The 27,861-nt window shown below is 41.9% G+C and overlaps 1 protein-coding gene across 1 annotated transcript; it reads left to right on the top strand.

Annotated features, from left to right (window-relative positions):
• Positions 1-27,857, top strand: agps (alkylglycerone phosphate synthase). Its single transcript, XM_034575326.1, has 20 exons — positions 1-278; positions 3,598-3,687; positions 4,862-4,952; positions 5,050-5,170; positions 5,339-5,413; positions 6,454-6,525; positions 7,162-7,241; positions 8,648-8,728; positions 9,722-9,847; positions 10,142-10,250; positions 14,119-14,246; positions 14,751-14,802; positions 16,354-16,430; positions 16,523-16,635; positions 18,739-18,808; positions 19,564-19,625; positions 20,402-20,491; positions 22,250-22,349; positions 22,519-22,576; positions 26,159-27,857. The coding sequence occupies exons 1-20, from the start codon at positions 91-93 to the stop codon at positions 26,278-26,280; spliced, it is 1,905 nt and encodes a 634-aa protein (XP_034431217.1). The 5' UTR covers positions 1-90; the 3' UTR covers positions 26,281-27,857.
• The last annotated feature ends 4 nt before the right edge of the window (positions 27,858-27,861 follow it).

Here is a 27,861-nt window from a genome sequence, read left to right on the forward strand (position 1 = left end):
CGACGGGCCCTGAACGCGGGACACTTTCCCTGTGCTGACCTCTGACAGGCTCATGGATCCGCTCCCCCCATTCACAAACACGGAAGCAGCATGGCGGCCAACGGCAGCGGCGGCGGCGGCTCCGACAGGCAGCGGGTGGCCCAGCAGAGACTGAGGATCATCGCCGGACATTTACGGAGGCCGGCGGACGACGACTCGGACGTCCGGGCCGCGGAGTGCAAAGCCCCGCAGAGCGAGTCAGACGCCTCCGCTGAGGGGAAGACGGTGCCCCGGAGAAGGTACACGGCTGTGATGGAGCGGCGGATACGAGTCCACTCTCTGTGGCCTTAGCTCGTTAATAAGTCAAACAGCTGCCGGCTCCACGCTTAACAAACACCGGGGATGACACACACTGACACACCGGCTTCCTCCATCTTCAAAACACACACATAACACAGGGAGACACGGCTAAGGCAGCTAGCCTGCTAGCTAACCTAACAGAGGAGCCATTCATTTCGGTGGGTGCGGCTGGGTTTACCCTCAGTTTAACGTTGGCGTGGTCAACTTTTCTCCAAGTTGTCTCAGCCGCAACCTTCTTTATGTGGCTCATAACTCACCATTTTATTTGTCCTGTGCTATTTGTCAGCGTCAGTGATGATTTAGTTGCTACAACAGAAGCGTCGCCTCCCTGGTTCCAGCACTTTCTGTTGCTTTCAGACAAGAAAGTGGTTGAATCGAAATTTGGCGACATTTTACGTACGAGACGTTGCAAAATACCCCCTTACGTGTTAATGTGACGTACAGCTGTCACTCGTACGTTAATCTGTAAGTGTAAATTATATTACGTGCAACTGTTGCTGTGAATGTCAGTGTTACGTCCAGCTCTTACCGTAAATGTCACGCACAGGCCTTACTGTAATCGTTACTGCAATTACTACTACTAATGGTGATGTCACGGTAACAGCTTATTATAGTAGTTCATGCCACGTACAAATGTACGTCTGTTACGGCCGTTACGTCACTAGCTTCATCACTCAATAGCTGTACATTGGCTGCTTGGGCTGTTGCACCTGATGCATTTGGTAGTAGTAGTTACATGTTATTACGGAAGTCATCATTTCAAGATGTGTGTGAGGAGTGAAACTTCTGTCTTCTCTGGTGATGTAACTGTCCAGGACTCTACGACACTGGGCTGGTGTGTCAGTCTGAAACAACAAGCGCAATAGTTTGGGGGTTTTGGCCTTGTGAAAGACATCTTGTTCTTTTCTGGTCTCAACAACACATTGGTTATATCTTGGCCCTGTCTTCTCCCCCCCCCCCCAGATGACGAGCTGGACTTCAGTCATTTTTTTTATATCAGCAACAGTTGGATAGTTCAGGAAAACAGTGAATAGTTCAGTGCTGCATGGCGCACCCGCCTTTTCTTTCAAAACAAATCAAAAAACAAAGATCCTTGTAGGTTGGTGGATCCTTAAAAACAATCCATACATTTGTTTTTCTTTTTTATGCTTTAATTCCTGCTACTTGTTTGGGAAAGTACCAAGAGACTTCCTCACTCACAGTCTTCTCTAGTGACACATTTTTTGCATAGTTAGAATGGTTTCAGTTCCAGTTTGACAAGTTTTTTGGTCAAGATAATATCACATTGATTGAAACCACCACTGATGCATTGGATAAGTGGTCTCCATATTGTTTTCATTTGGATTACTTATATAATATTAACATGTTATTATATACAGTTTGCTTAAACTTGCTACAGTCCTGTATATATCCTACATTTAGTGACTGTTAAAAATATTGCATGTTTTTTCTTAGACGTGTTGTAAAGACCTTTTTGGAGGCTGTTGAGGTTTTGTTGAATTGTATTCCATTTTACTGAGAGGTATGTTGAATTTTTATCAAGTGTAATAACACATAAAAGCAATTAAGATATGAACTATATATGTATACTTCTCAGCTAATATCAAGATTGATTGACATTATGTACAACTTTTCAAGTCTTTCTGTCCAAAGAAGATCATATGTATCAATTTATGTTTTCACAATTTACGCGTGAAATGCACCTTTCACACATTATGGGCATCACACTTTACAAAGGTAGTGCAAAATATACATAACAATGTTGGGAATACAATCGTTTTTAGTATTGATTGAAAAAATTAATCAAAAAAGGTTTTCCCTAGCTGTATAGCTTAATACACCCTCTGTGCTTAGACCTGCAATTCAGACAAGGAAAACCTCCCTTCAAAACATCTTTATGGTGAAAAAGTCAAGATGCATGCTGATTGTGAAAAGCTCATTTTATCAGGACAGATTCATTTAGCGCAACTGTTGTGTTTTTAATCAGAACCTCTCTAATGGCCTGAAATTGTCCCTCGGTAATGGCTGTCCGTACCCGCTGACCTTGCCAAGTACTTGGCCCATTTATTGATTCATTTTTAGTCAGTATGTTCTACACCTATGACAGCACATCAGTGGTGGTGAGGATTCATTAAAGTGTGACTCGGTGTGTCACTCTCATTTCTGTTCCCACTCTAAATTTATTGGAAACTCAATTTTGGCAGGTATTAATCTTAATTATGGCTTTTACGCCACTGTGTTAGCATCCCATCCCGAGCGACTCATGATGAGTTATGGCTGCTCTGAGTGGTGGTCGAGCTGCAGCGGGTCCAAGCACAGTGTGCAAGCTCTGTGCAGTGTCACAGCACAGACAGTGCAGCCACATCTTTGGTTATGCTGCTGGTCGTTACCTTGGAATATCCCTCACTAATGGCATAGTAGTATTTGTGTGAGAAATTCCACGTCTTTGGATAGTGAGCTCAGCCATTTTGGGGGAACACCTTTTAGTCACTGCTGGCTGCATTCCAATGTGTTTATTGCTTTCACAGCTAAGACCTGATGCGTGTGTGCTATTTAAGTGGATTTCTGTGCTAAATGATTAGCTGGAGTTTCTAAGACCAGGGCATACGATGGGACCCGATCATAAACACTGAGCGGTATTCAAAGCAACTTTGGCTAAGACGGCCTGCCAGGTGTCATAAATGTGAAATATCTTAGTGCGTTAAATGGGAAAAGGCACAGGGAGAGTTTGTAGCTTCCTCTGTTGATTGATATGCTGTTTGAATGTGTCCCTTCTGCTTCTCCATGGCTATGTCAACGAGCCGTTTGTTTGCGAGCCTTCCTGCAGATTGTAGTTTAGTCGTAAGCACCACAGGGAATATTGTAGGTGTGCCCGTCTGCTGCCTTTCCTACTGTAAATTTGCCAACTGATAGCAAGCCCTGCCTTATACGAATCAAATGGTTGTGAATGAAACAACAAATGAATGAAACATTTTGTCAATGCCATTGGTCGGTTTGTTCCAATATCAGCATGAAGTATCAGATTGCTAGGAAAGACTGTCTCTTATTTTATCTCTGGGGAAATTGCTTATACTATCTCATAACAGCCCAGAGGGACTGTGGTGCAAATTACGAATTTGAGCGGGTTGCCGCCCCAAGGAATAACCTTCACATGTGTTTTTGTAACTACCTCTCATGATATTTCATGTCATGTCTTAACTTTAATGTAAGGCATGTGAGTTCTAAAGTCAACCTGTGCCAATATTTACCTTTCCACAGGCAGGAGATTATGAAATGGAATGGCTGGGGATATAACGATACAAGATTCCTCTTCAATAAGAAAGGTCAAACAGAATTTACTGGCAAAAGGTACAGTATACTGTTACACCACACTCTACATTTCATATTTAAAGACATCAATTAATAACAGACTCTGATTTAATTTCAGCACAGCCGTGTTAAGCTTCAGCATTCACACTTGGTGTGATTTGAGTCTGTAGTTCTGCTTTGAACAAAATTGACAGCCCATACTGTGAACCCAGCATTTTGAAATCCAGTTGCTGTCTCCTTCCTACGCTTACAGCAATGTGGTGCTACTGCCACCTTGTGGCTGGCATTTGAACTGTTAATTGTCATCTGAGAAGGTCACTGGATGGGATTTTCAGCTTTCCCAAACTCTGTTGCTCATTAACAGAAAACTCTCTCCAATCTGTTCAAAAATGGAACATATTATGTTTGTAATTATTGACGTGTCCCTGGGCAGTTTTGGGTAAACACAGTTTTTTTCACTGAGAGTTTGAAAAAAAAAACAATTAAGTTTCAATGTCTGTGGGTGTGCAGAAACAAAGCCATATGCCCTCAAACTCACCGAATATAACAAAGAATATCTCTCTCTGCTCCTTTATCCTCGTCTATCATGACAAGAGCAGAATTAGAAATGGTCTTTATATTTTAATCATGACATACGACTGTGCCTTTCCTGTCAAATTGTACACACAGAGACATGGCACAGGGTACATGAGGATGTATTTTGACTAATGACTGGAGCTGAACAGGATGTTGCACAGCAAATGGTTTCCTCCTGTTCGAGCAGTCGCCACAAACTGCCCCGCTCCCCCCTCCAACTGAAAAGCTACCTTCGGTGGTGTAGAGTGACTGAGGCTGGGGCACAGTTGAGTGAATGTCAAAGATGGTACTCTCCTCCTCTGCGCTCAATGTGACAGAGGCTTTTTTCATTCTGGGGTGTGTTTCATGGTCTCTTGGACAAAGGCACACCACAGTCCTCTGATAGGCTGGCCCAGGCCGTGCCAGCAGCTCAATTATGCAAGGGATGGCGAGAGCGGTCACATGGACAGCACTGTCACTATCGCTCTGCTTGCCTAATAACCTCGCTGGTCCCAACTGTCACACTCTATTCTTATTAGACACAGGTTTGGTTTTCCAAGTAAAAATGACCAGTCAAGCAATAAAATATATCTTCAGTTCAGGATTTGGACTTAAAGTTGAGTATCCTCACCGACCTGTCTTATTTTACACAATCCAGGTATAGGCTAAGTGGTATGATCCTCCCTGGTCTGCAAGATTGGTTTGAAAACACATTTGGAGCCAGTGTGCATCATAAATCCCCCGCAACAGTGAGTAAATGTCCTGTTTATTTATTGTGTCCTCAGTGAACGGTAAAGAAGAGCACTCAGTCAGAGTTCATGACCACAATGGCTTGTTTTGTTTCAGACCATTCTGAATAGCAGTGCTGTGCAGCCTCCCACTCTTAATGAGGCCTTCGTCGAAGAGCTGAAATCCACAGGTGTTCCCTTCTCTCACGATGCAGAGGACAGAGTGTTTCGCGCTAACGGTAAGTCACGCTCTTCACCCCCCCGACCCAAAAACAAATTTAAAAAATCACATTGCAACCTTTTATTGTTCGTACACGGCAACCTGTGTAACTCTAGATTTTTTTATTTAACAATATTCACATTCATTTGTGATGAACTTGATGTCTCATTCGTTTGTTTTCTTTCAGGCCATTGCTTACACGAGATCTTTCCCCTCCGAGAAGGGAAAATTGGTCGAGTTCCAGATACGGTGGTATGGCCAAGTGAGTTCAGAATCTGTGTGATCTGTTTTTTTTTTTTTCTTTGTTTTTTTTTTCTTCTCCTCCCACATAGCATCACTGATCCCCCTGACTGGCTGAGGTGATTTAAAGGGTTAATCTCAGCAGAGGAAGCGATATTAAAATGTATGAGTGAAAGCTTAATAAGAAGTGTCAGGGGGAGGATGGTTGACACCCAATACTCCACAGTCTGCTCCCTGCACAGTTCGCCCATGAATTATGATTCTGAGATTGGTTTTCTGTTGTTATGGCTGGCACTATTTTATCATGCAAATGAGTGTTGACTGATGGTTGAAACTTGATTAGCAGCCTCCCAAATGGGCAGCAAATCACCAAGCAACTGTAGACTGTTTCCCCCCGCTATGGCACCAAATCTTTATCTTACTGACCTCGCAAATGCTCTCTCATTTATGAACCTTCTAACAGATATCTTGACCTATAATTTGCATTCCCCACAAGTCCCCTCCAAGTCAAGCTGTGTATTTTAAGTGGAGGTATAGTTTGTTGAACTGTAATCCGTAAGCCAACGCTGTGTGTTTAATTGGATGGCAAAATGTATTAGAACACGGGCATTTCTCACTGCCTCCAAAAGCACTTGAGGCCAGTCATGCACATCCATGTAGGTGGGTATTGCTACTCCTCCCACTCACTCACCACTCCGCTGTGAATGGAAGCGGGCTTCGTGATTGGCTGAAGCGTGCTCGTATTGATCCTGCACATCTCACCCCAGAGAGCGTAGCTTCATGCAGTCTGACTCCGCCTAAGGAAAGCCCCGGGCAAATCACAACCATCAGGCAAATCAAAATGCGCCCTGCCTCTCCCCTAGTCCCCTGCTCTAATGGCCCAGCCCATATAAATTTGTTTATTGTCTTCTGTATATATTTAGCATTTTGTGCCATATTTTATATCCTTTACAATGTGTCGACTCTTGCTATTATGAGCACACGTAATTTATGAACGCAATAAAGGACAATAAATGGCAAAATTCCCCTTCTAATTTCAAAATGATGTTGTTTTTTTTTCAGACTGCCACAATGATGTAGTGAAAATTGTGGAACTGGCGTGCAAACATAATGTGTGTTTGATACCATTTGGAGGTGAGTCGTGACATTAAAGTTTCTAACCAGCATAATAACATATCATTAATAAGACCCTAGATGTTTATTTACATTTAATGCTCTTGAAGACATTATGTTTGCCAATCCCCTGCTCGTGAAATAATTTTTTCTGTTAATGAAACCACATATGAATGAACCAGGTATATAATGCACTGATGCTGCCCCTCACTGTCTCTTATCTTTTACTGCAAAATTTAAGCTTATATGGTATTAGAGGAGTTTGTGAACTGGTTCATGATTAGCAATAAAAGGCAGTCCCACAAAGTGTCCTTGTCATTTCTGTCAAAGAATAATTTTATCCAAACGACTGTTTACACTGCACAAACTGTGTTTTTTAACACTCAATGCTACAGGCATATTTCTGTCTATAAGCAGGAAGTATTTAGGTTTGGTACCCAGACATAGCTTTACATATACATATATAGATATGTGATGCCAGAGCCTCTGCTTGTGCAGGATATAGAAGGTAGTTGCGTGTACATATACTGAATACAGTATACTCTATGTGTGTGTTTAAATATCTGAAACCAGGAAACCGTCCAATATATTCAAATGGTCCGTATGAAGGCTTCTCGACCATTAACTCCTCCTCATACTGCTGTTTTTCTCTTTCAGGAGGGACGAGTGTCTCTAGCGCTCTAGAGTGCCCCCCTGAGGAAACTCGCTCCATTGTTTCTCTGGATACCTCACAGATGGTACGTAAACGCTTGTGTCTGCTATATGTCACAAGTGTTGATCTGCACTAATGATGAGAAAACCTGAAATAAAATGAAATGCAATCTGATATATAAGTTTAACAAAAACTATCTCTGGGAAAGAGAGATCATTATTCTGGCTTACATTAAATGAAAGATGATACATTTTCAGTCTCCCATGAATGTAAATGAAGAGTGACAAACAATTTAAATCATATGCCATCGATATAATGTAATGTTACATACCACTATCATAAAGTAGCCTCAAAATCCATCATAGTATAGCACTAATTCAACATGCTTTGACACCATCTTAACTGGGATTAAATCGTTTTTCAAAGCAGGTAACTGAAGGGCTCATGTTTTAACTTGTATTACACTGGTGCAACTGGTTTTATAATGGTCTGAAGAAAGACTCATTCAGTTTCACTATTCTTACTCAGACACACCAGGCCATGAATTAAGAGGGATATTTTGTCATAACATGAAAAAACATGCATATTTAAACATGTATTTTTTTTCTGAATATCTTTTTATATATTAGGAATGCATTACTAATTTTGAAAGCAAAAAAATGTCTCCAGTGTGTATTTAATGTGCAGTTTAGGCACATTTATGATTCTTCGACATCAGCCATTAATCTTATGTGGATACCACTGCCCTCACAGTGAACATGATAACGTTTCATTGGTTATAACATAAAATGGTGACTATTGTCACCAGTACAGTACGGCCCTTTGATCCACGCGCACACAGAGGTGATATATAAGCTGTCTGGATGCCGCGAGCCCACCAGTCATTGAGTTTGGAGCCACAGACACCAGTGACCAGTGTTCTGTGTCAGGGGTCAGAGGTGGGGTGGCTCCAGTGGAAGCACATGAAAGGAGCAGTATGGTAGGAACATAAAGTTTATTACCTCTGGAGAATAATTGATGGCAGGTGTGAAATGGCCTCCTGCAGGTAGGGGTAGGCCAAGTGCCCAACGGCCCAAATAAGTGGCATATATAGAATTAGATGTTAAATTGAGTTTAACCTTGAGGAAACCGACCCTTTCCTCTGTCCCCTAGCCCCTCTGCACACATTTATCCTCAAGACATGTGACCGTCAGACTGGAAGGACACACTGCTGCGAAACTTTCAGTATTGTGAGCAAACGGCCAAGGGACTGTCTGCGTGGACTGCTGTTGAGGGCAGTGTTTATATCAGAGATATTTTAAGTCAACATAACAGATGTCGGCAGGTTTAGAGTTCAGATGACCGACATGGTGATAAACAAAAAAAAATCTTTTAATCCTGTAACCTACGTCAAATGAATGGTGTGATTTTCATGTTTGCAAATGATACAAACAACATTACATTGTATTTTTTTAATATTGTAATGACAGAATGTTTTATTTTTTATGGCAGAACCGCATTCTGTGGATTGATGAGAAAAATTTAACTGCCCATGTGGAAGCTGGCATCATCGGTCAGGATCTGGAGAGACTAGTAAGTACCGCTCATATATATTCATGTTCATCACCCGAAAGAGCTTGCGTTACTGTAGAATGTGCCAGCAGTCGAGCTGTGTGACCATTCACATGCAGGTTGTCCGTGCTCAGTCACCTTGGTACTCTTTGCTCAGAGGATGGAACAGGGCTTAGGCAGGAGTTTGAGACGGGAGCAGAGTGCTGAAGGGGGGAGATTAGAGAGTGAGGCTGTGGTCATGAGCAGATGGCACCATCAAGCTAATTCAGAAAAATGGAGAAGGAGCGGGCGTTTGATGTAGAGGAATGCGTGAGCTGCATCTAAAGCAGACTCCACCTCTGCATTTAGACCGGGCCATTTTGATGGAGCAGATGGGTCTGCATTATAAACTGCCTTCCAGGGGAGTGCTGTGATAAAACAGGGCCTGATTTCACCCCCATATTGTGCTTCTGGTGGGGGTTGTTGTACTTTAAGATCCTTATTATTATTATTATTATGACTATTGAATGTTTCTGTGGGCAGAAACAATCCTTCGGGGGCTGGACTGCCTTGAGGAGAACGTGTGGGGTTCTGAATGACCCCTGAGGAATAATTGTCATTTTATTTGAATGAATAAAAAAGGCTGAAACGTGTCCCCTGGAAGTGTGCAGCCATCATTTTTCATGTGACATCAGTGCTCCAGTCAGGCAGTGGAATTTGACACAGCTCAAAACCGCACTGATCTCTCTTCATCGTCTTTTCATGCTCTGTTTTTCCGCGCCGTTTATTTTAGGCTTTTGTAAAAAAAAAAAAACTTCAATGCCATAAAATCTGGGGTTTAGCATTGCAGCATAACAAGAGCAGTGAAATTCAGCTGCAGAGTAGCAATTATATTTTTTTCTCTATTGCTTGCTGTTTCTTTTCAGCTGTTATTAAAACATTCTTGTGGGTTTACAATGAGATTGTTTTCCAAACATTTAAGGCTCATGTTTATTGTAACTACGAAAGCACTTTTTTTCCCCTTTCTTTTCACAGCTTAATGAGAGTGGCTACTGTACAGGGCACGAGCCTGACTCCATGGAGTTCAGCTCCTTGGGGGGTTGGGTCGCAACCAGAGCATCGGGCATGAAGAAGAACATCTACGGCAACATAGAGGACCTGGTAAGTGTCCCACCCTCACCTTTACCTTCCTGCTCATGTTTGTTCCAGAGAACAGTCAGGATACAGCCGTTACTGTACAGCAATTAGGAAGAACATTATTAGCAAGAGTGTTTTGGACTTTACCCTCACCTCTAAATGCAGTGGTCACAGTATCAGTCATTAAATATGTTGAAACCTGTGGCACACATTACAATATCCAAATTCAGTTTTCAACATTTGTAGAACTGAAAGAAAATTTTGCTTCACTTGAATATTTGGTAAAAAATTGTTTCTTGCTGTTTTCTGCCTGAATAGGTCGTCCACCTAAAGATGGTGACCCCTCAAGGTGTAATTGAAAAGAGTTGTCAGGGCCCACGCATGTCCACAGGCCCAGATATTCACCACTTCATCCTGGGCTCAGAAGGTTTGCCACCTCTCTCATGTGATTTCAGTACACCGGAGCACGTGTTTGAGGTTGTGTGTTAACGTGGGTCTGTCAAATCTTTGCGATAAAACGGTAACATCAGGACGGTTCTCATGCTACTGGGTTTCTTACACATTAACCAGCTTTCGTCAAGACGTGATCCTGAGGGGTGTTAGTTAGGAACCAGCCAGTGTCCTCCCCACCCCATCTGCAGTGCCCTGTCCTTGTGAACGCCCACAGAGAATACTGCCATATGCCAGGTTCCCCCCTACATAATGAGGAGGTTCAGAGACTCTTGGCATCGTTATGTTAAACAGCTGTGGATACAAACTTTATATTCGCCCTACAAAGCTCAGCAATCTGCTCCCTGACTGGGCTTGGATCAGAGCAGAAGTCTCCATTTGTACCCAATAGAAATGATTCCAGTACCATGAGAACACCAGTGTCAGATCAAAATCAAATGTGTTTTAAAGAATGTTGTTATTTATTGCTAAATTACTAGTAATACTATTTCAGAAGAGCAACATTTTAAGATGTTGCTCACAACTCTTGTGGTTAACTCTGAGTTATAAAGTATAAGCCACTCTGTGAGTCAACCTAGACCTGTGTAAACTGGTCTTAGTCAGACATCTCATTTTGGCTGACCTTTGTTATGTTTCGGTTGTTTTATGTTAAGTCAGCCACATTTATTTTTCATTTTGATTCAGTCAGCACACACTAAATAAGCTTATGAATAGAATTTTTTATATGCCTGAAATATTTTCATGTGGTTATATAACGTTTATGTAGTTTCCCTTTATCTTACTTCTCTGAAATGAAGATGTAAAGGACAGTGACAGCAGTGAACACAGGACTGTACATCAGGGCTCTGCATCTGCCTCCTTATATAAAATCCTAAAATATGAAGAGTGTTATGAATGGGTGAGTCTAATGTCAGATTCTCAAGTGTTAAAACTTTGTAGTTTATTAATTAGGGCCCGAGCACTGACAGTGGGAGGCCGTATTGAATTTGTAAGGATTATTTATAATTTATAATCATAGTAATAATGATATATTAATTTTGCTACACATAAGAGTATGTATAATAGAACCTTTGATGTTGATTTTGCTGCTGGGGATTGGTGCATATGTAGAGATGGGACAGGACCACACAACTGTGGGAGGGCATGTTCTTCTGGGAGGCTGAACACTGGAGCTGAGAGGTCATACCAACGCTCGGCTTCATTAAAATTATCTATCTCCTCACCCCAGAAATCCCATCCTGCATTCTGACAGTAGGCCACAGCAACAACAACAACTGAGCAGCACTCTAAAACCCTCACATCCGCTCTGCATGTTAAGTGGAACGCATCCATTTAGTTAGAAATGACTGTGAAACCTCCAGTTTTTAATTCACCGCACAACAACAGGGTCTCTCTATCTCTCTGACCTCAAAGTAGCCGGAATGCAAAGTATTTTCTTCTCCCTCGCTGCAACCAGTGTAATGGATGATTAGAATAATCAATGCTAATCCCTTTGTCCTCTATACTCCTCAAACATGGAGGATGAAATGTTTGTTTGTGAAGCCAATTCATGTCTTGTCCATTTTTTGATTGTAAATTGGTGGTTTCACATTGGTCAACGTTGCCTTCAGAGCTTTTCTATCTCAAGTTTTTTATATTCCTTTCCACAAATACTAATCGTGTAAAATGAGTTTGGTTTAATACCTTCAGTCATGGATAAAAATGCTTAAGTTGCACCACAGCATTTCTTGCATTTCATTCACCCAAGGGACAATGTTTTTCTGACCTTGCTGTTCTTTTTACCTCCTTTACCTCCACCCCTTCTCTCTCTCTCTCTCTCTCTCTCTCTCTCGCTCTCTCTCTCTCTCTCTCTCTCTCTCTCTCTCTCTCTCTGACTCTCTCTCTGACTCCTCCTTTCCATTATCAAAACCTAATTAAGTCACATGTTTTCTAGTGGACCACTAGGGAGCAGCATGTGGCATGTAGTGTCACATTTAACAACATTCAGGCTGAGGGGAAATGTTTGATACAATTCACTGTGATATATTCTGTTTGTTTATTCATTAACATAATTGATGAATCCCTGAGCCAACTAAATGTCCTAAATGCCCATCACAAGTTGCAACAGTCCAAAACCCAAATATATTCAATTTGTTGTAATACAAAACTGAAAAAAACTGATTTGAGATTATCAAAACATTTATTTACTGTCAGTCGACAAATTGTTCCTGCACTACTTGAAATGACTGCAGTGCAGTGTTAATACATCATAAAGTTTGCATCTATGCAAGTTAAAAAATGTGAGCAAAGGTATTGTGACAATTATTTTGTCCAGTAGCTTGAAAACTGTGATTCAAAGTTGGCTGATTAGTTGTATTGTTCCTCGTGCTGGAAGGAAACAAAGTTTCATCAATGCAATAAAAACATTAAGTAAAGCATAGTCATAAATCGGCAAATAAAGAATAGAAAAGAGTAAAATACATATTCACCATATGTCCCACATAATGGGATACATAGTCTCAGGTGGATACTATCATGACGAGCTTGTTTAGCAACAATTTAAACTTTTTTTAATTTTTAACGACCACAATGAAAACAAACCTTCAGGCGTCATAGTCTTTTTATCTTCTGTGATTTTAATGTCTATAATAATGTGTTTTTAATCATCAAATAACTTGATTCACTACGCTAGTAAAGCTAGTTAAAATAAATGGATTTCCCTCAGGTGTTGGTTTTTGTGTGAATATTTATGTGGTCTCACAAACACAGCAGAGGCAACGTCAGTTTTACTGTTATGGAAGTTGCCATTAGCAGTTGCTACTAGCCACTGATATTACTACTGAGCTGCTGGTGTCAGGATAAGCAGTAAATTTAAGATGACATATGCTTAAACGTATCATCTCTTTAAAATCTCTCACGTTCTGTCGGCTGTTCTATTGTTCTCTGTTGTTGTCTATGATGATGATTCACACTGTGTTTACTGAGACATTTGTCATTTTTAATGAAAGTAGTTAATTATTGTAGTTGGGTCGGATGTTATGACATAGTCTCTATTTAGTGTTTTCTCATCAAGATGAAAATCTGACTAGAGTTCTTGTTGTTGAGATTTATCGTGGTCCAAACTGAGTTGTGCATTTTCTTCTACCGTGCTCTGGGTGCGTGTCTTTTTTCTGCGTGGCGTTTATGTCCACTTATCATCCACTCCTTGTTGAGGATTTTCCACTTTGTTTATTATGCAAATGTTTAAAAGAACAATCTTGTATTATTCTCCATTGTGTCAAAGCTTATGAAACCGTGGGTGCTGGAAAATAACTTTTGACACAACCTAAATTGTTTTGGGGTTTATAATAAATAGTATTAATGGTGCAGGCTTAGGGGATGGCGAATGGCGCTCCCTAGCTACAGTTTACTTTCATCTTGGATACTTGTATAAGAAGAATGAAACTCAGACACATTTGCAGTGTGAGTGGGGAGTTGTTTCGGGTATTCAATATGACTCCTTCCGCAGCAGCAGCTAACGACCGACAGTTTTGCGGGTCTTAAGGTCAGCCAGGGTTCCCTTGTACCTGTGCATGTGCTGCTGCTGTTGCCTCTCGCTGCCTTTGATAGAGCACTGCTTTATTTCCTCGTGCTCTTAAAGCTGATAAATCTTAGTTGCTCCCCAGTGTGTGGTAGAAAACCAGATCTGCTTGGTGAAATGTGAGACAAAGGTCACCTCCAAAAAACCCTTGGGACGTGTACGAGAGCCCTGTAAAACAGCCTTAAGTTCCGCTAAGGGCGGGGGGGGGGGGGGTGTTAGGCCATGTAAATTATGGGAACTGATTTACTTCTCTCTACTTAAAATCTCTCACTGTGATTTTCCACAGGAACCTTGGGCGTGGTCACTGAGGTAACCATGAAGATTCGTCCAGTGCCAGAGTATCAGAAATACGGCTCTGTTGTTTTCCCAGATTTTGAGCAGGGGGTTGCCTGTCTCCGAGAGGTCGCCAGACAGGTATCAAGTTCATCTATCCTTTAATATGTTGTGCTTTGTTTCTGCTTTCACACTGAGAAGGTAAAACACAAAAATGTGTCTATAAAACATTCACTCAGGAGCAAAAATATGCCAATTATTTCAACTTTAAAGAAATAATGTGACATTTATCATGTTAATTATCAATAGTTAATGCTTAATTGATAATTATTAAATTCAACATTTTTATCTTGATATATGTTGAATTTCTTTACTGCCAAGACACTACATGTTGTCTTTTTATTAACAACCTATCAAAAGTATCTTTTATTGCTTTACTTGTGGGTAGGGTTAGAGTTAGGGTTGGGGTTAAGTATTTACCACTGTTGCCTTAAGACCCTGACTCACCAAACCCACTTGGGCAATGTCCTACATCCCTGGTTCTCCTCAACATCAATTCTTGATGTCAGTAAATTCACACATGTAGATCCTTCTCTGTTATTTAGCAGGAACTATGATTCTGACAAACTAATCTTTTTTCCCCAGAGGTGTGCTCCAGCATCTATACGACTCATGGATAATAAACAGTTTCAATTTGGTAAGTTTCGTTAGATTGTTCATGTTATATCCATATCACTGCTGTCATTACATCTTGTGTGCAAACATAACTCTCATTTAAGGCCTGAATGTTTTGTGGTAACTCTTCACTACACGAGTCAGCTTCTTATTTGACCTGAATTCTTTTCAGCCCCAACACAACCTCTGGCTTTAATCAGAAAGCTTCGCAACATGTGGCACATGACAGGCTTTTAACCAACAGCAAAAGAGTTATCGAGTTTATTTAGAGTCACATTTTGTTTCACGTTCTTATTTTCTTTCCAATGTTTGGGCTGGTGTTACATTGATGTACTGTGTACCTCAGGCTCTGACAGGAGAACAATGAATGGGATTGGTACAGAATGCATTGATTTTACATTCTACAGAACTGAATTGTTAAATTGATTATTATTTCTGTGGCAAAATAGCTGCAGACACACACACACACACACACACACACACGCGCGCAGAACAAATTGAACGAGATAAAAAAATGACCCTGGCCAAAATTAAGTAGTTGTTCCATTGAAGTTTTATAATGTTGTTTCTTAAGGTTTAGTTGGATGCATCGGGCATAACCAGAGATCTCTGTAAAGTTCCCCAGTCTCCAGGGATCTCATTATCTCCACTATATTTCCACTTTTCACAGAGTAGGCACTTCTTAGCATTAAGTAGGGAAGATGAAGCGAGCAGGTTTTTCACTAATAACTAAAACTCATGGCTCTGTGATACCTTCTTGGGCTTATTAGTGGCTTGTCCTCTCTTTTAATCATGTTGGCTGTTGAGTAAGGAGAGTTGATGTATTCACAGGTCTTTTTTCAGATTGGGACTACAAGTACAATTTAGCACTGCCTGTCTTGATACACAAGATGAAAAATGAGAACGTTGTAGTAAGTAGCAGGGTGTGTTGATATGCAAAAAAAAGAAACTAACCAAACCACTGAGGGGAGAGTTAAAAGTGAAAAGTATGCACAGTGTAGGTGTAATTTTCTCTCTCTGGATGTTCAGTATTTAATTAACGAGTATGATGGCTGTGAGAGACCTAAAGACCTGCAATCAAATTTTGGAATGGAAACAATTAGGACACTAAGTGATGAAGAGACTTGAGCATGGAGGGAAATAAATGAACTGTTAAGTCTCGGCGACATCACCCGTGACTTCCCCGCTGTGATTGATAACCATCCCATTGGCCCCAGCCCCTCATTTTCGCTTGTCCACAGGCGCTTTTGTGCGTCCGATCAGGAATAAATCAAAAAGTGTGGGTGAGGAAGACGGATATCACTGTGTCAACCCCACTTCCCTTCGGAAACCTTCTGATTTATAGTCGCTGTCGCTGGCAGCCACTGGCCAGTTGTAAAGTTATTCAAATGCTACCATTTGTTTTTCCTCCTTTTGTTTGAAACCCCCAAATAAATCTGACTGACTTGCCCTCCTCAGAACGCTGAGGGACGCAGGCAGGAGCGGGGTATGACTAATGTGTGAAAAATATTCTGTTTTTAATCTCACTTGTTGTTGAATAAACAGAGCTGATTTTTACCTGACATTTTCTCAGGTCACGCCCTGAAGCCTCAAGTGTCTTCAATTTTCACATCTTTTTTGGACGGCTTGAAGAAATTTTACATCACCAAGGTAAAAAATGAAGTAATTAGAAGTGAACTTCACACCGTTTTCTTGCCGCAGGTGTTTTTCATGAAAAATGTATCCAACTCTTTAATCGCCAGTTCAAAGGGTTCGACCCCAACCGCTTGTGTGTGGCCACCCTGCTGTTCGAGGGAGACCGTGAGAAGGTCCTGCAGCATGAAAAGCAAGTTTATGACATTGCTGCCAAATTTGGGTGAGTAGTTCTCCCGCCTCCTCCCTGTTTTTAGAACGATGCATTGCTCACAGATCACGCCCGTGTACGAGAACAGAAATGAAAAGGTGCAGTTGGGTGGGATTTTGAACATGATTGGGAGCTGCCTCAGGCGTCCACGTCACTTTATTTAACCAGCCATTAGAGTGAAAAAGGATGGAGAAGCACAGTTACACACTTCAGACTTGGTCTTCCACTCAGTAGTTTGTCTCTGTGTGGATTGATGGATCACCCGTGGACGTCCTCGTGTCAGCTTTTATGTTAAAGTAGGTGTGGTGTGGGCGGTGATAGCGGGACACAGGTCCCCTCAGGCAGCGCAGGGCGAGAGGACACAGCCTGGAAGTGCTTCCTTTCGCTGTTGTCATTGATCATGAAACGGATCAATGAGGACTTTTTGGTGGAGATCAGTTACCTGTCAGCCTGAGAGCACTGTTCTCTCTATCCTGAGCCTGTTTTAAAAACCCTTAACAGGAGCATCACAGATGGGTTCATCCAAACATTCGTTAACCTTTGTGCCATTCAACTGCTTATAATGATCAATTATGTTTTTATTGGTTATGGCTGTGAATTCATTATTCAACACATTGTTGCAGTGAAGTGTTCACTGTTTGAAAAGGGTTTTATTTAATCTTTAACAAATAGCAGTAATTTCTAGATAGCTGTCCTTTAAGAGAATTGATGTGTGAGAATATTTGGTCTCTTTCCTTTATGCTTCTGCTGTTTTCTTTCTTTCTATGAGAATCTAATTTTGAAGTCATTATCTGCAGTGTTACCTCTCTGTTGTACAATTATTTCTTGTTTCTTTTGTGCTGATTTGCATTTTCCAGTTTTCTCTTTTCATTGTTTTATTACACCAGAAGATGTTTTCTTAACTTTACAGGTCTTCTTTTGCTCAAAACTGTTTGGGCAGCTCCTTCTCAAAGAAAGAAATTAGCCAATTGTTGTACCTTGTGATACAAAATCCACCTGAAAATCACAATTATGCTTATTTACAGAAATCTGAGAATTGTATCTCTTGAAAGTTAGAATAAAAAAAAGATCTATATTAAGAGATGATATATAAATTAAGTTTCCATTTAAATATAAAAATAAAAGTTTGCTTCAACAGAAGTATGGATGCAAATCGATCAGTCAGACTTTATTTGTATAGCCCATATACAAATAACCATTTTCCTCATAAGGCTTAACAATCTGTACAAGGTGCAACATCCTCTGCCTTTAACTCTTGAATAGGCTGAGGAATATCGACTAAAACCCTTTTAACAGGAGGATTACTGCAGAAATAAGAAACAAGTGAGGGATCCCTCTCCCTGGACAAACAATGATGTTGTGTGTAACAGAGCATAACATAACAATATTTAAAACATTTTAGAGAAAAGACAGTCTAACATAAATATAAAAATATAACTGTTTTTCTTTCATTGTTTCAAATATGAACACTTAATTCTTTATACATTTAAACTATTACGGTATTGAATGTGACCTTAATCAGTCAGAAATCAGCAGTTCGTTACAGCTTCACTTTAATCAGGGATCCTCAGTCCTCCTCACTGGACGATGTCCCTGATTTCTTCCTGGGGGATTCTGACTGATTATGTATTACTGTTGTTAGCCTCACTGTTTGGCTCTGCACCCAGATTTGCAGGTAGCTGGAGCACTGCCCTGGCAATGGCCAGCAATTAAATCATAAGAAACTTGTCAGTTACATGCAGCAGCCTCTGCTTTATTGCATTATTTCAAATAAATCGTGATCACCCATCAGATCAAGTGCCAGTGATGGATTAGTGCGGTTCTGTGCGGAATTTTTTCTTCTGGTGTTTGGAAACAGGAAGAAGGGCAAAAATCAATATAGTGATTTTCTAATGAGCTTGGCCTGATTAGTTTGGGTGGTAGATGAAAATCTGATTACCCACTGCAGGTGATGGATGTGTGGCTGACCTGTGGCGATGCATGGAGCATAGCTTCATTGATCTGTACAATGTCGGAGTGACAGGCTCCCAGGCAGCTGTTGTGAGAGGGAGCAGTCGGACCAACAAAGCTAAGAGAAAAGAGCTGTTAAATATTAACCCTGTTATCTGCTTCTAGGGGCCTGGCAGCTGGAGAGGACAATGGTCAAAGGGGTTACATGCTGACCTTCGTCATCGCTTACCTCCGGGTGGGTCACTCCTCTGGGTTTTTTTTTCAGCCCGAGCTGATGGGCAGGTGGGGTGGGCGGGGTGACACGGTCTGACAGCAGATAGGATAGCAAGCAACACAGAGAAGCAGCAGAATGTGACCTCGGGAGATCTTTGATTTGATCTGGTCACAGTGGTTGTCAGGGGGTCTAACACCGAGGTGTCTGCATCATGAGGACAGCATAGTGGCTGCAGCCACAATGACAATGGAGAGTTCTCTGAGGTCACTTCTGTCAGAGGCCTGTCGAATAACCACCGACATGTATAACTGGACCTCTTAAAGCTCTGTGATGTGACTGTTGTGACACTATTCATACAAAAAGCTTTTATGTTATCAGTGGAGGGTATTTCTCCTGGTGGATTTGTCCAGAAGAAAGTTGTCTTCAGACAGAAAATATCCCATTGACAGCAGCAGAATAAATCATTACAGATATAAAATAATCTAATTCAAAGGCTTCTAACACTCTTCAACCTCTTCCTACTGCTACAACTAAGAAAACAGTTTTCTGTCAATGATGCCGTTGAAATCAATAAGCCTCAAAATAAGGTTGGGGATGATTACTAGCCAGAAAATTTGCCAGCACCTGGATTTTATAGTGACATGGTTGTTACAGTGCATGTAAGTGTGTTATCCAGTTGCCTATACAACCCCAGTATACTGACTTTTTATGTGCAGGTAAACATAACTGATTGACCACTTATCATCATTATAATGCTAATATTGTATTGCTCACAGGACTTGGGGCTGGACTACTATGTGATTGCGGAGTCCTTTGAAACCTCTGTGCCTTGGGACAGGTAAACACACTGATTAGATCTTTTAAATTTCAATTGATATTAACATTTTTCTTTAGTCACCTCCCACCCATTCAGTCCTGAGACTCTGCTGTAATAACTCATGCTTTTCCCTTCTTTCTTCTATTTCTCATCGCTCCTGTCTTTGACGTTCACCTTCATGCCTTTTCTCCCCCTATTAACCAGCTCTGTGTTGGCGGAAGCTTTGCTTCCTCAGCCTATAAACCCGCCATTATAGATGCGCGCACACACATACACACACAAACTCACACAAACTCACACTTGCAGAGGATCTGTGTGTGTTCAGTGTGGGGATATGTTGGCACCAGATTCATCTCCTATTCACATGTGGTCTTTTCTGCATGTTTTCATCGTTGTTTTTTCTTTACACACACGCAACAAACGAGAGCACACACAGAGCGCCGTGTCGTGTAACATGCCTGACGGCAGGGACCAAGAGACCAGGCACTGAAGCGAGCATATGTGCCTGGCTCATTACCCACCCTCCTTCCCCATCCTCCACATTCCACACACGGCTGCACATGCTTAGGACTGGCGGCCATTTCCACACCACAATGGTCATCATGTTAGTCACTCACTCCTCTTCACTGGCCCTTTTCTATGTAATACTTTTGCAGTACTAATTGATTCATATTGCTTTTTTAATAGACAAATATCACAGTTCGGAGTTGTGACATGACAAACTCTCATTTTGCTTCTGTTTTTTCTTATTCAGACGTGACTTTTTTAATCTGCCATTTATTGCACTTTATTTGCAGGGTGTTGGACGTTTGCCGGAATGTAAAGGCACGCATTGTCCGAGAGTGTAAAGAGAAAGGAGTGCAGTTTTCACCATTATCCACATGCAGGTACAGTTAAAGAATAACAGTTTAAACACAAGTTGAGCCTGAAGATTTTGCAGACTCACAATATTCAATGGGTCTCCAACACATCTACTAGTACAGATAATACCTAATTTTCCATTCACACTCCAAAACAGCAAATCTTCTCTAACCGGGCTGCGAATTGTGATTTCTTCTATTATGAATTAATCTATTGATTAATTATCACCAATGAATCAATTTATATTATTATTTTGGGAAATTATGCCTCGACTTGCTCATTCTGTCCAACCAACTGGAAAAACTAGCAAATGTGATATATTTTTTTCTCAAAAAATTACTAAAACAATAAATTAGATTTTATTTATTTTTTTATCAACAAATCAATTATTTAAACTATAATATGTTTTTATCTGCAAACCCCCTTTTACCAAAAATGCTTTCAAATGTTTTTACGGGTCAAGGCTTCCACTCAGCCCGACGCCTGTTCATCCAAACCAAAGATATGAACTTTGTCTTTAGCTAACAGGGAGTTGTAGGTTTTAGCAAACTTAAACTATAAATAGTGTTTTTGTTGGGGGCTGCTTTCGCATTAAATGCTTCCCTAGAGTGTTAGCATGTATTTACAGCAGCATTTAGGGGTATGTGGCACTCATTCCTAATAAACTACAATAGTGTGAAGGATCATTTCATCTTGTAGCAGTGTGGCTCACTGATGTCTTTTTAATAGTTCTCGGACAATGATGGAGGTCTGAGGAAGAGCATGTGCAAGGCTTTGATCTACAGGAAAACTTGATGTTCAAAATGTCTAAACAAAAAACTGAAACCCTACAGTCAATGAAATAATTGTCTACTGCAATTCAGGATAAGAATGGTCTAATGAATCTGACCGTTCATTGCTAACTTTCAATATTGAGGTTGCATGCCCAGGCCTCCCCCCACACCCCCAGTGAGTTAGCAAAGCCACGCGGACAGACAGACAGACGGCGAGCCGGTTGAGGAGCAGCAGGCTGCCGCTCGCCGATTGAGGAGCGATTAGGCCTCAGCCTGATTATGCTACAGCCATTCATTTCCCGGCTGCGGTCTGTCACATGATTGATTTGTCCATTTAACCTCTAGAACAGTCAGTGTGCCAGGTGATGGGCCATGTCAAATGAACAAGGGCTCTGCACCCTGCTCCTCCACGGGGAACAAGGCCATAGAGGAGACATGCAAACTGAAGAAGCATTTTATTCTCAACAAAAAGAGCATAACACACGTTCAGGCTGCATTCTTGTTTAGAGGCAGCCACATGAAGTAAAATGAAGATTGTTTTGGTCTTTAGAAAACAACAAACTGATCTTCTGTTCCACATCAGAGGGACAGTTGAGTCATCCTGTTACCTGCAGTACAAATAGTTATTATTCACTTTTAATCATCCAGTATTTATCCACTTTCTTATAACTCAGTTTTCACAGCCGTTAACCGGTTCACCGCCCTTTTACAGTTATAAAGACTACTTTTACTTTAGAATTTTAGAATACTGCACAGATTTTCATCTGTCTGTGGATATTGCACTGATGTCATTATTGTGTTCTTTCTTGTTTTTACTTGTTGTCTTGACATTCTCTCTGTGCCTTAGAATTGCCCTCTGGGGACAAATCTTTTATTTTAATTTTTTTTTATTGAATTGATAAAAGAACTTAATGTCTGATAATGTTATGTTATTAAAGGTGACAGTGCCTCCACACAGCCTCCGCTGTCTGGAAAACATGTCTTTGTTTAACATTTAAACGTTTCTTACAGGGTGACTCAGACATACGACGCTGGTGCCTGTGTCTACTTTTACTTTGCCTTCAACTACAGAGGACTCAGTGATCCAATACATGTGTTCGAACAAGTGGAGGTAGGTGCAGTTGTATTTTTATCAACATGATACCACCGTTCAGTCTTTTCATAGAAAATAATTACATCTGATGTGATGATGGTTTGTCTCTGCTGCACCAAATGTCAGATTATTATATTATGTAACATGACAGAAATGAGTGTGGTTTTATTTTGTTTTTATTTCCCAGCATGCAGCTAGAGAAGAAATCCTTGCCAATGGAGGAAGCTTGTCACATCACCATGGAGGTACTAAGAACTAAGAATCTCATGTTAAAAATATCAAGTCTGTTCTAACACATTATTCACGTGTAGCACCGTGACAGTTTTGTAACGGGAGCATTTATATTTGCACCTTCTCCTAAATTACAATTTGTGAAAAGCGGTTGTTCTGAGTGGCAGCGACAGCACCGCGAGCGATCCCAGCGTGCTCTTCCATGCTGCCGAGCAAGAGGCCAGTCGTGCTGCATATGTGCATTTGGTCAGGCGTCTTTCATTGGCTGTACAAAATATCTTCCTGCAGCGTGGATGAACGCCTCTGACTCTGCTATTTGTTCATTTCACCAGCGACCAAATGAAACGTGAGCAGGGGAGCGGAGGAGGGGGGGTGGAACAACTCTCCGGGCCCCATCAGGGCTAACCGAAATGGCTGCCTTATCTATATTGCCATCCGCCTCGCTGTTTTCATACATCACTTCAGGCTATTCATCAAACCTGTCAAAAACAGTATGCAGTGAATCAGCTGTGATATTAAATCACAATTTTTCCTGAAGGCGGGGACAGGTTCAAAATTAAAAGATTGCTAATAAAAAGGAGGCGGCGGGTCGGGGTAAATGATGCAGCCGTTATCACCGGCTGTATACTGACCTCCAAACGGTGGCCCGGCCACCCCGAGCAGCGCGGGGAGGTGACAGGGGGGAGAGGAGGGGATATTGATGCAGCTCCCGTGTGCGAGGCCCACTCTGTAATTGTGATTAATAACAGTGGGGCTCGCTATCTGGGCGCAGACAGGCCGGTTTGTCTGCCCACAATCAGCGCTTGACAAATGGAGCTAGTTTCACTGTTTTTGTGTATCAAACAAAACAGATGTAGTCAAGGATGGTGAGGTGGGAGGGCACCGGAGGAAATATACATTTGTGTGGCCCTGTGTTTACAGCAGGTCAGCGCTGTGCTGCGTTGGCGTAGGTACGAGAATCTGGGTGTGTAGAGCTCTTTCTCTGCAGGACATAATACTCAGCTCACGTCACCATGTGTTGACTGCTTCACCATCGCAAAAAATCATGGTGAGTGTATAATCAGAGCGACTGATATTTCTCACACTTACTCACAGACAAAACACGTGTTACACGTTCTAATATTCTTTGGTTCAGAAAGCCAGGATCCTGGGAGAAATGTTCTCTTTAACTAGGTCACCAATGTCGCCGCGGTGAAGAGTTGTTGAACATCCATCACCGGGAGAGTCATCCATCTATCAGCCCTGCACCTCCTCAGCCAATACTCTGCCTCGACCATATCACAGGAGCGCAGGGCCACTGCCTTACCCCGTCTTTCTTGTCCCGACCTCCATTTGTCAGGGAAAGCCGCTGAGGTTGAGAACAGCGTGTCACCGGGGTGAAGCTCATCCTCACCCTCTACAATATCTCCTCTGTATTGGGGCCACCCCTGGGTGCCAGGCATTGTCCCCCCACCTTGTGGCTCCACAGAGCTCCAATCTCTCTAAGTCTATATCTCCACAGAGGTCATTGCACTCAGGAGACAGAAAATATGACCTGATTTGGTGAAGTTCCCCTCGTGCCATCCGCCCTGTACTTTCCCACACGAGAGAATTATGCCACCTTAAAAAAAAAAATACTGTCATTTAAAATAACTACCTGCACTTCTTTGCATGTCTCAGCTGCACAGACCAAGCACGGGGAGATTGATTGCAATAGCAAGCAAAAAAGAGCGACTATGACAAGATAGATGTGTAAATTATCACAGTGATGGAGGCAATGATGCAGTCCCAGCACCTTCTGTTTTCCCTCCTCGGAGGAGGGAGGGATGGAGGTGGAACAAGGGGGAAGGACTAAGGCGGAGGAGGTGGTGGAGAGCAGGCGACTTCTTTTAGTTATTGGGCAGCAGCTGATTGGTCCCTCTGTCACCATCTGGAGGTCTGTGTGGTGTGAGAGTCTCTGGTGACCCCGCTGTCTGCCCTGTTTTGTCAGGAGACGGGCCTCACTAGCCTCATGGCCGATCCCCATCTGGGTTTCCTGGCTTTGCTCTGATAACACGGCGCTCCGACGCGTCAGGGTGGCCACCTCCCTCACATGCCCTACTAACACAGGGGCATCACACGCCTGCCTATATTTTCAGGTCTCCGTATCTAATCTCATGCGATTACGCTGCTGGTTGTAAGTGTTTACCCAGCGAGCAGCAGCTGTTCCAGGCTGGTCTGTTCTCAAATTTATCTTTTGGAGGTTTGGAGGAAAGATAAAGTGTAAAGTTACTTCAGACTGACTTTTAGTTATTATATTTGTATTTAGTCAGGTTTGTTTCTTTCTTAATCTAACCAATGTAGAGTCCTCTTATAAAAAGCCTCTGTTTTATTCAACCACATTAAACCGTCTGATAATTTTTTATTGTTTTTAAACTGATTTTCTCTGAGACATTATAATAATATGAGCTCCGGGTCATAAAATATGCATCAGCCTTAGATGATATTGTTCCTCAGTAATTCAGATTCCTTAAAAAAATGTACAGGTAATTCATTTATTTCTTGGGCCCCTTGGTAGTTGTTGGTTTAGCCCAGTTGTTAATCCAGCTTCGCTACTTTCTTATTCTCTGCCCACATTTTGTGTTTCTGTCTAAACCATCAAATATAACAAAATGCCAGCAAATATATACAACACTTAAAGAAATACATTTAAAAACTCAACATCTTTGTGTGACTGCATTTCCTCTGCTGCATTCTTCAGGTTAAAAAGTCAAAATATAAACGCTCACAGATTGAGTTTACACATTGTGCAGCTTTATTCGCTCGTAGAAAACCAAAGTTTCTATTTCGCTTGAAGTTTCCCTTGGAGTTTGGCTCCAGTGCCGTCCCCCAGTCCTCCGCAGTCACCAGACCTCTCACTGGCTCCAGACTCTCCGCAAAGAACCTGTCGGGTGCAGGCGCTGTGGAGTGTGTCGGACTGGACAGCTGGCGAAGCTATGGGCACCCTCACTAGGCTTCATGCCACGCTCGCTCCTCAGGTTGGGAGGGTTTGGGGGGGGGGGGGGGATGGGTACAGAGCAGCCGAGAGCCAAAGTCCTGCTGACAGAGGACCATTGTGTGGGCGCTCCACGGTTGGCTTTGGCACCCTGTTGGCGATCAGGCCAGTGTCGGAGGGCGCAGAGCGACGTTCAAGACAAGCAAGCCACACCACCCTCACAGGTCAGCTGGAGGAGCGCGCTCGTGTGCACAATGAGACAGAAAACGTGCACAGAAAAGGCCCCGGTGACTCTGGAGGGGGGGGGGGGGACTGGAGGGGACTGCTGGCTCAAACAGTGAGGCAGTCGGGGACGGCCCGCTCCAACCGCCAGCCGGCCTCCTCCTCTGGGAACACACAGAGCCTAATGAGTTTGATAGTCTGCTGAGCTCCATAAATCATGCCATGCAAAACATTTCTCCTCTCTGAATAAAAGCATTTATCACCCTCTGTTTATTCACTCACTCTCACAAGATTGATTGGCTCCCAGCAGCCCGCTGAGCAATCAGCCGTGCCGATTCCTCTATTTCTCCCCCTTCGGTCTTTTTCCTTGAGTTTAGTATATCTATTTATTTATTTTTTTCCTCTCCCGTGTGTCATTCAGTGGGGAAACTTCGGAAGCAGTGGATGAGAGACACCGTCTCCAATGTCGGCATCGGAATGCTCAAGTCCGTCAAGGACTACCTGGACCCCAATAACATCTTTGGCAACAGGAACCTCTATTGATTCCCCGCTCCTGTCCATCTTTAGCTCACCTTTTTCTAAAAAAAATGTGTGTTTTGGATTAATCAAAACTAAATGTAAATTTAAAATTGACAGTGCCATTTATTGATTCACCCAAACCTTTTTCTTTGGCTTTATATTGCACTTAATATGCTGTAACAATCATTGTCGGTCATGTTGAAGCTCATTTTTGCTGTTGTGTCGTGTCCTCAGCTTGTCAGAGCCACGGACACGATGCATCACGACATCATGCAACAAAACCTTGATATTTGTTTTTGTCATATTTGCTTTTGTTTAACATTTTCCTACATATCCTTGCCAATATAGTTGACCATTAAATTTGTTTTTATTTTACTCTTTTTGTGTGTGTGCGTGTGTGTGTGGCACTTCTTTAGTGGTAAGTTCTAGACGAATAAGCTTTCTAAAGCTCTGTGCCTTTCTAAAGCTTGTCTCTGCCTTCCTCTTCTCGTGCACACCACTCGTGCACAGTGAGTCCCTATGTGAAGCAAAACAAACTCAGACATGATGTTTTCACTGTCTCCTGTTTGTCTTTTTCATTCCCTCAGGCCTTTTGTTGTACTGAACTATTGCCATAAGACACTTTGTCGAGTGTGTGTGTGTGCATGTGCGTGTGTGTGTGTGCGTGTGCCTCTCCTGACTAAACTGAAAAGCCCACACCTTCAGCCACCCACCAAAATTGAACCCTCCGAGAAGTACAATATGATTACAAAGAGAGAAATTCCTTGTGTGTTATGTTTTTGTACTAAAATTACTTTTGTTTGCATGGTTTGTTAGTGAGAATTTGACGTGGGGGGTGGGGGGGAGCCATTGTGTGTTTGGAATCCCGTCTGCTTCAGTGTGACCGCGTTTGCAGTTTGAAAGGTCTCCTGTATCCCGGCGCTCACGTTGTACCAAAGACTCAAACACGTCAGACCATGCAGACAAAGTGTAAACATCTGTTTGACTATATTTGATCACATCATGCACAGCTAACCCACATTTCTTTTAAAATCTACATCAATATGCAAAGGTAACCTCTGAAAGCCGTGAAGTGTAGATATTTGTTACTGTTACATGTGCTGAAACTTTGTATTAAAGTCGATGAAGTTCATGTTTGCTATCTTCAAGACACTGTACTTGTTTCTGCTCCATTCTAATTGGTGTTGCCCAGAGATTCCTCAGCTCCCGAGGTGGTTGAACTTGTTAACCGCCCCCTTTGTTATCTGTATTGTATTAAAGGTTTTTGGAATGGTAACATACTGCAATTTGATATCTGACATTTAACTAATGGTTTTGAAGCCAAGTTTTGCTTTTTTTTCCTTCTGATGTGTGCTTCACTTTCCCGGACCACCACATCCTTTTTTATTCTCAATATTCCCCCCCCAAATAACACAACTTACTTGGGACCTACTATTTGAAATTTTAACCCCTGTGTCAAAAAACATGTGAGAGCTTTTGAATGTTATGGATGTACCTTTATATTTTGTTATTTTCCACTTAACAATGTAGTAACATCCATGTACATTCTGTCCACGCTGTTTGTGCAATAAATTGAATAAAATTCAACTAAAAACCTCCCAGTTG

Source organism: Hippoglossus hippoglossus, chromosome 21 (genome assembly GCF_009819705.1).
Source record: "Hippoglossus hippoglossus isolate fHipHip1 chromosome 21, fHipHip1.pri, whole genome shotgun sequence".
Lineage (NCBI taxonomy): Eukaryota > Metazoa > Chordata > Actinopteri > Pleuronectiformes > Pleuronectidae > Hippoglossus > Hippoglossus hippoglossus.